The 8,977-nt window shown below is 35.6% G+C and overlaps 1 protein-coding gene across 6 annotated transcripts in view; it reads right to left on the reverse strand.

Annotated features, from left to right (window-relative positions):
- The window catches only part of LOC143735296 (uncharacterized), a 26,577-nt gene extending 19,631 nt beyond the window's left edge, over window positions 1–6,946 (reverse strand). For 2 of the 6 annotated variants that reach the window (XR_013203082.1, XM_077225428.1), the window contains exons 1-4: window positions 6,455–6,668; window positions 5,760–6,089; window positions 5,140–5,475; window positions 4,702–4,794 (exon numbers count right to left, since the gene is read on the reverse strand). Coding sequence is in view for 4 of the 6 variants with exons in the window: in XM_077225428.1 (XP_077081543.1) it covers window positions 4,721–4,794; window positions 5,140–5,475; window positions 5,760–6,089; window positions 6,455–6,506 (792 nt within the window). In the remaining 2 variants the exon portion in view is untranslated. Of the gene's footprint in view, window positions 1–1,678; window positions 2,212–2,945; window positions 3,730–4,701; window positions 4,795–5,139; window positions 5,476–5,759; window positions 6,090–6,454 lie in introns of those variants that run through there. The other 4 variants (XR_013203081.1, XM_077225431.1, XM_077225429.1 and 1 more) reach the window with 4 other exon arrangements.
- Window positions 6,947–8,977: the final 2,031 nt, after the last annotated feature.

Consider the following 8,977-nt stretch of genomic DNA (forward strand, 5'->3'; position numbering starts at 1 on the left):
ATTGTTAGACACTGGGTGGAGTGTGTGTAATTAGTATAAAGGTTGACAGAGAGAAAGAGAAGAGTAAGAGAAGTCAGGTGTGTAATGTGAAGCACATTTTTGAGCGTGTCAGGACATGTGAGGGTGAAAGCAAGCTTGTGGGATTTAAGCTTGTGTTTGTGCATCAGAACTGTGAGTTTAATATGACATAATCGAGCTTTGTGATTAATATAGTTTACAAACGCAGCACTGGACTGGAAGTGTGTTTTCTGGATCTCACATGTCAGAAACAACCCTACAAAACCTCTAAAAACCAGATGGTTCATCTTGAGTCTGATAAACTGAATCTGTTTTATCTTCTGTACTACAGTAATAAAAATGTTTGCATGTAATTGCTTGAAGCATTGAGAATTGAATATCACATTCTGGAACAATTTGGCCTTTTCTAATAGTGACTGTCATTTTATATTGTGAGTTTTAATTTTAAACACATCTTCTGATTTTGCAACATTTATCTTTCCTAAACAGCCTGCACATCTAAAATACTTAAACTATTGTATTAGTGGTGAGCACAAAGAAGAATCTCTACATAAAGTTGCACTTTTTATTTTTATGTTATTACACTTATTAAAGCTTATATAAATTAATAATTATATTATATTAATTAATAATAAATTATAATAATAAATATAATAAATTTGGAGGTCCAATTTCCTTCGAATCAGTAAGTAATTCTTTCAGATTAAATATTTATGCAAAATGTTGGCTATTTATCAGATTAACTAGGTTGATGTTTGGATATGCTTTCATGTTTAAATTTATTGAATTTGATATTTGTTTGCTAGAAGCATTTCTATTATACACCAAGTGGCTAACGGTCCCAGGCTTGGTGTTTAAAGACTGTACAGACTAGAACCCGGTGATGGTAAGATTTAACAGATAACATGAGAGAATCATGGGCACAAACATAAAAAATAATCATAGCTTTGTTGCTATTTGGTATAACTAGATTGTCTTTGTTTCACAACACTCATTTTGAATTTGTCCAGTCAAATCACTTTACAAAAGTAATTTTTTTTTTTTTTACTTAAATTGAATTTTCAGACCAATTGTTTTCATGATTTGACAGGTAGATGTTTTCTTGCTGTTTAATATTAGACTCAACCTATTGGGATATCTTTGCCCAATTCTTCCGGCAGCTGACTATTTAGTGAGATTTCTTAAGGTGCGTGTCTTCATTTATGCCCCGTTTACATGAAGGGAAAACGCAGATATTTCCCTGCGGTTTGGGCTCTAATTTACACGAAAACCCCATTTTTATCACAGAAACGACTTTTTCTACGATTATTTCTAAAACTCCGCCAAAGTGGAGATTTCTGAAAATGCCGGTTATGTGTTGCAGTGTATACTGGGAGAAACGGGGTTTTAGGTTCTCAAACGTCACATTATGCGCCAGAAAATGATTAACGTCATGTGAGCACCCAGTTTGGCATAGTTATGATGGCGCTTGACGGCGTATTTATGCGGGTTGATGTAAATGACAACTTTTTTGAAAACGATGTTGTGTGCACGATGTTATTATTGAAAACGGAGGGGGGGAAATATTCGTTTCTCTAAATACCCGGCTATGTGTAAACGTGGCCTTATTCTTAAAGGGTTAGTTCACCCAAAAATGGAAATTCTATCATTAATTACTCACCCTCATGTCGTTCCAAAAATGTAAGACTTTCTTTCATCTTAACAACACAAATGAAGATATTTTTAATGAAATCTGAGAGCTTTGTGTCCCTCCATTGACAGTCCACGCAACTACCACTTTCAAGCCCCAGAAAGGTATAAAGGTACATCACTAAAGTACTCCATGCGACTCCAGTGGTTTAACATCAACTAAGTGCTGTGTTTGCAACAAAAAACATTTACCACTTAATTTATAAAATATTAATTTCCAACATGCGTTCATGAGAACATTGCAAATCGTGCATGTTGATTCGAGAGCGTGCATTAAAGATTAATATTTTGTAAATAAAGTTAATAATAAAGAATAATAAAAAAAATCGTAAAATTGAGGTTAAACCACTGGAGTCACATGGATTACTTATGATTTCCTTTAACCCTTTCAGTGGCTTTGGACGTGGTAGTTGAATAGGCTATCGATGAATCTCTTAGATTTCATTAAAAATATCTTCATTAAGTGTTCCGACGATGAGCAAAACTCTTACTGGCTTGGAACAACTTGAGGGTGAATAATGACAGAATTACAATTTTTGCATGATTTAAGTTCACTTGGAAATCAGTAAATTCAAGTCTTAATCTAACCAAAATAGTTTCTTATTTGAGTCACGAAAGTCTAAGATGATTGAACTTTTTCCACCACAAACTTGCTGTATTTATAAAACACAAATTGTATTAATTGTAATTGGTCTGGTCTTGTGTCGTCTATGGGAACCAGCACTCCAGGATTTTTCGAGAAAGTTGGATCTGCACAGCCTTTCCTGCTCTGTGAAACAACAACTATGCACTGAACTTCACTGTTAGCAACTGGACACAACTGATCCACTCATATCCTGCAACTGTTTTTCATCTCCTGAATGTTGTTGACTCAAGCACTGCTGTACTGTTGCAAAGTCAAGGCTACTGAATCAGCTTCACTGACACAGGACTTACATTCACTGACATGTACAGGACTTGAAGTATTACAGACCATTTAATAAGCAGCTTTCATTTAATTCTGATGACAGAAATGCCTATACTGTGCCTTTCATCATTTACTTTAATAGTTAACCTATGATGTAAAGGAGCTTGTTCATTAATAAAAAACTAGTTTGTTAAAAACAACTGTTTGCATTTTGCCTTTATTTTCAACTTTACAATGAACATAATTCTACTATGATCCCAGACTAAGGTTACAATTTATCTTTTGGATTGTTTTGAAATAAAGTTTTGGAAGAGTAATATAGAGTGATGTGTTTATTTCAAAGTGAATTTATTATTTTCAGATTAAATGATTTGTCAGTTTATTTTACAGTTGGTAATGCAGAACCCTGATAAGAAAAACTGGGATCTCCCTTAGTGTTGTTTTTATTTGTAAAAAGGTGTTCTATCAACACCAGGATGTTGTAATATTTGACTCCTATATGGTTGAGAAGATTGTGATTTCCATTTTTTTAAAGTGTTAGGTCAACACCAGAACAGTGTAGAATTTTAACTCTGCCAGTGTTTGCCACAACGCTGCACCCAGCTCTGTAACAGTGTTGTTGTTACTGTATGTGCATTGGTGTTAATATTCTCTTAGTGTTCATATTGTAACAATGTGTCGGTGTTGCGAGAGTCAACACTTTTGAAAGTGTTGAATTAACACTTTGTGGGTGGTTCCCATTTATACACTTTTAAAATGTTGAAATGAACTCTATTGGTGTCGATTTACGGATTTCAAATTGTGAAAAATTTTAACCAGATTTGTCTAATTCATTCCGATTGACGTGGTTACATGTGACTTTTTCCGTCTATTGCTAGTCCGATTACAAGAGGATTATTAAAGTCGATGTAAATGCAGCTGCTTTCAGAGTATTTGTGTATCCGATTGGAATTTGATTTACAATTAATCCCTGTTTACACCTGGTATTAGATGCGTTTTGGTCGATCGGATCACAAGTAGACGAGGCAGACACATTCCTGTTTACACCTGGTGTTTTCATTTGTCTCTTTTGTCCACTTTCAACCACTTCTGTCCTGATTCTTCGAGGGGAGGGTCTATGAGCAGGTAAAGATACAGACAGAAAACACACGGAGATCATCAGCTTTAGTTTCTGCTCTGACAGACGCAAGACCAGATGAACACTGTGAGTGTGTGTTAGAAATCAGGAATGATGAGAGAACATTGTGCTTGGTGTGTTTTTCGTCTTAATACCAAACTTGTCTCCAGCCGACAAAGTTTAAATCCCGTCTGGCTAAAGCTCTTCTCATAATGTTTACGCATTAGTTCAGTAGACTGAGAGAAGACGGTCTTTGTGGCTGTTTGAACACATTTTCGACCACATGAGCGTTTTCACGACGAAAGTAATCTGGTCAAATGCATTTTCAACTATCTCTGGAAGTGGTCGACATCTTAACACCAGGTGTAAACAGGGCCTTATTGACCGTCCACATTTTAAAACTGTTTAGATTCTATTTGTGAGTCCTGTGCGGCTCTTTTCATTTTCCGGATTATCTGCATTGCTTTCTACGGAAATGACGTTGCATTGTTAGGCAAATGCCAAGAACAAAAACAGCAACATAAAGGGGCGATACAGATATTGTCTTATCAATTGTCGTCTCTGCCAGACTCAAAGTTCAATTCCATTATATTGTAATTTTCTGTTCGACAGGCACTTTGCAACAACACAACCTTGTTTCTGCAGCATCCTTCAGCTTATTTTACACAGCGTGAGAAAGTGGGATAAACCGTGTGAAATCCGATCAGAGCGGTCAGGCTGAAACAACTGTGATTGGAATAGGATTTCAAACTACATATGAATGAAGCGCAAATGGATTTGTAAAAATCGCATTGCATGTCATTTTTTTCTTGTTCAACATTGCTAAATCGGATCAGATTTTATCTGAATGAGGCTTTCTGTTTAATAATAATAACAAAATTAAATAAACACAGATCACGTTGAAGTATTTGATGAATTATCATTTACACACAGTTTCAATCTTGTTAAATCAACTATATGTAATACTCACTTGTGCTTCCGATAGTAAATCACACAACAAGCAACAGAATAACAACAACACCAACAACGATTCCTGTTACAGCTCCTGAAGACAGACCTGAATCTGGAACAGATAAAGACAGACAGGCATTATTACTAGAGAGTGACTGATAACTAACATTAACAATCTTTGTCTGATATTTAAACCTTTGTACTTTGGTCATCAACTGAATGATACTGATTTAACTATTAAATGGCAGCATCTTTTAATAATAAATAAATAACAGCAGCTAAAACAGCATCACAGCACTGTGTGCGTAAAAGGAAATGTTCACAGAAAAACTAATTTTATGCATTTTTCATGTAATCTTTTTTCTAATTGCCCACAATAAAAGGATTTACTAGATAGATTAAAAAAAAGAACTAGCCTATATTTTAAAATTGTTCATGAGAGCTAAATTATACTCACTAACAGTAACGCCGATGCGCTTCACACTGACAGCGCTGCTGAATCGACGAAGGCTGCTGCTGCTGAGCTTCAGTTCATAAAGTCCAGTGTCTGTGGTTCTGGTGTTTGTGATGGTCAGAGATCCAGTCTGATGATCCAGCTTCAGTCTGTCTCTGAATCTCTCTTTACACTGTTCATCTTCACAGATATTACTCTGATATCCAGTGATTTCAGCGATGAGAATCTCATTAAAGTACCACCTCATCACATCACTTGGTTTTCTTACTACTCCAGGATCAAAAGTGACAGATTGTCCCTTCTTCACTGACTTCTGATCCTTTTCTGTAGCAGGAACACCTGAAACACAAACCAACAGATGATTGAAGGATCTTTCTTGAAAACAAAACAACAATGGAAAAGCACTATGGAAACAATTTCTCTTTTTGTGTGTACAAAATAGTGTGCAGTGCACACATTTTAAAATATTGGAAATTATTTTTTTAACAATGTTTTTAAAGAGATAAACAAGTTTTCAAACAAGTATGAGTAAACTGCATTAAAATACAACACTTCTGAATGTTGATTTGTGATTTGATTTAAACCTATTTAACCTGCTTTTAAACATTCATTAATTGACTCACCGTAAACAGTAACATCGAAGATCTTTTCACTGATGCTGCTGCTGCTGATGAGTTTCAGTTCATAAAGTCCAGAGTCTGTGGTTCTGGTGTTTGTGATGGTCAGAGATCCAGTCTGATGATCCAGCATCAGTCTGTCTCTGAATCTTTCATCACCATCTTCACACTGAACATCTGTACAGATATCACTGAGATCTCCGCTGATTTCAGCTATTCGAATGTCATTAAAATACCATTTAATATCTTCTTGTTGATTTGTTTTAACGTAAGTGTTCAGAGAGACTGAATTTCCCTCCATCACTGACACCCCGACACGGGTATCATCGAAAAGAACTGAAAAAGAAATTAGGTTACTTGTGAGCCAAACAAAAATAAACAACAGGTAAGTGCTGCGAAAATGTTTATCTAATGCTCATAAAGGTTGAGAAATTCGTCTGGATTCATAATGTAACAGCCAAACAAACAGCAGCAGACGATCATTGATTTACACATTCACTCATCATCAGACAAACATGATTCTTGCATTAAACTTAATGAACATCGTATCAGCCAGAAAAAAAGTAAGAAAATTGTGCGTTTAATCACAAAACATTGTTTTTATTTTTAGTACTAGTTTGAAAACACGTTGGATGTAACTGGGTAACTTTCGTTTTATCGTTAGCTGGCAGAGAGATTGTAAAAAAAAAAAAAAGTCTTACCATGGTCGAATAAAAACATTAACACCAAAAACAATTTTAATAGAACCGCCATTTTCAGAAATAAAATTACAGATCACTTTTTTTTTAAAGTCTATATTGCAGATACGTCAAAAAAAGTCCCTAAATCTGCATTCTGCGTGTTTACCGCGTTGGCCTTCTCCCCACTTTCTGTTCCCTTCTCTCCTCTTCTTCTTTGTGTGTTTGGCGGTTGGAAAACCAGTTGAGGTGCATTTCCGCGACAGCCACCTACTGGGAATCTATGAAGCCTCGATGAACGAAAGGAATAATTAAATAAGAAAAGAAAAGATCCTTATAATCAAATCTGATTATCATACACCCTAACTGTTTCTGTGCATTCTGAAATATTCAAAACTGAAATGATTTCCAAATCTCTTAATTTTTCAACAAGATTTCTTTCTCTTTTGCCTCACAGTCACAGTGTAAGATCACACGTGAATGAACATATGTTCAACTGTGTCTGATTTTCCAAGCAAAGAAAATAATAAGGAACATCTGATTTTAAGAAATCATGACTGCATAACAGCTAAGTGTAGGTGGCGATGTGCACTTAGAATGCAATGCACCAAAAAAAAACTAAAGAAGAAGAAGAAGAAGAGTAAGAGAAGTCAGGTGTGTAATGGAGAGAAGCACATTTTTGAGTGTGTCAGGACATGTGAGGGTGAAAGCAAGCTAGTGGGATTTACGATGTGTTTGTGCATTGGAACTGTGAGTTTAATATGACATCAGCAGCACTGGACTGGAAGTGTGTCTTTTGGATCTCACATGTCAGAAACAACCATCCAACACCTCTAAAGACAAGATAGCTCTCTTAATGAATCCTCAGTCTGATAAAAAAACTGGATCACAGTTTCATCTTCTGTTCCACAATAATATAAAATGGTACAACGTAATTGGCTGAAGCATTGAGATTTACAATGCAACATTTATCTTTCCTAAACACCCTGCACATCTAAAATGCTTGAACTATTGTATTGGTGAGCATTAAAAAGACAGTATTGATACTCTTCATTGCTCTCTATTCATTAAGTTGCACTTTTTATTTTTATATTAGTAAGATTATTTGAGAGTTCATTATGATTTATTGTTCCTGTACTGCCTCACATGTGATCATTGTGATGTGTTGCACTGATTGAGACAAATGGTGGTCACACCAGATACTGACTGGTTTTTTGACTCCCCATGGCTAAGTTTCCACACTTATACAGATAGACTGAGGCATATCTCCATGGATTATGCGGCTGACACTCAGACCCTGAAGTTAGGCACGTCGTGACCTTCCATGTCGTAGATTTGGGTTGCTGGGCCTGGGTGCCAGCCTGTCCAGAACAACAACTCAGTCAATCTCCTATAATGCCAGTGGTATTCTTAACCTGTAACCAAGAAGACTAACACACACACCGACACAGCTTCTTCAAGGCTGGATTTGGCCAGCTTCTAACTATAAACAGGAGAATATTCTCAAATCATTAAGATAATACGTTCTTTCTCTCAAGGAGATGACACTTTAATATAACACAGTAAAGTAAGGCTTTAAGTGAGAAATGGTCCCTTAAACTATAGACTTCAAAGACCCCTGTGGGTCCTAGTCGTCATACCCTAGAAAAACAGATGGATGTATTGACACATGTTAAAGACCTTTCTCAAACAAAACATCTTTCCATTTTTAATTTCTGGAAGCTTGGCTAAATGAGCAAGCATTGCATTCCTGACATCAGCTTCAGTCACCTCTCAGATATTTAATACAGATATTAGAGAATACATGAAAAGAACATTTCAGTAATCACACTGGTAACTTCTATAACAAAGTAAAATCTCACAGGCCTAAAGAAGTCATTCAACTCGATGTGTTATTTATCTGGGCGGTGTAAACGGGAATGTGTCTCCCTCGTTTATCAATGTGATATTTAGAAGGAAAAATATTGATTAAATACCTTGATTATAAACACTCATATACATTAAAGCAGCAGTGGATACAGCTGTATTACATACAGCACCTTTAAATCACAACAGTAGCGGCAGCAAAAAGCAGAACAACAGCAACACGTATTCCTGCTACAGCACCTGAAGATGGAAATACACCTGGAACAAATAAAGACAGGCATTATTACTAGAGAGTGACTGATAACCAACATTTACAATATCTTTGTCTGATATTTACACCTTTATACTTTAGTCATCAATTGTATGACATTCATTTAACTAATAAACGGCAGCATATTTTAATAATAGATAAGTATCAGTAGCGAAAACAGCATCACAACACTGTGTGCTCAAAAGGAAACATCAATGTTCACAGAAAAACTAATTTTATGCATTTTTCTTGTTAATAACTTTGTTAACAGCATTTATTTGTTTTAATTAGTTTGTTGTAAAATTGTGTGTAACTTGATGTGCATGTGAAGGTGATAGAGATTATCTCAACTATAGTTTAATACTGAGTGAAAATGCAATTTTTTTCTAATAGCCCACAATGAAAGCATTTACTGGACCGATAAAAAAGAA

The sequence above is a fragment of the Siphateles boraxobius genome, unplaced genomic scaffold (assembly GCF_051911475.1).
Source record: "Siphateles boraxobius isolate OS27281-9 unplaced genomic scaffold, OSU_SipBor_1 13, whole genome shotgun sequence".
Classification (NCBI taxonomy): domain Eukaryota; kingdom Metazoa; phylum Chordata; class Actinopteri; order Cypriniformes; family Leuciscidae; genus Siphateles; species Siphateles boraxobius.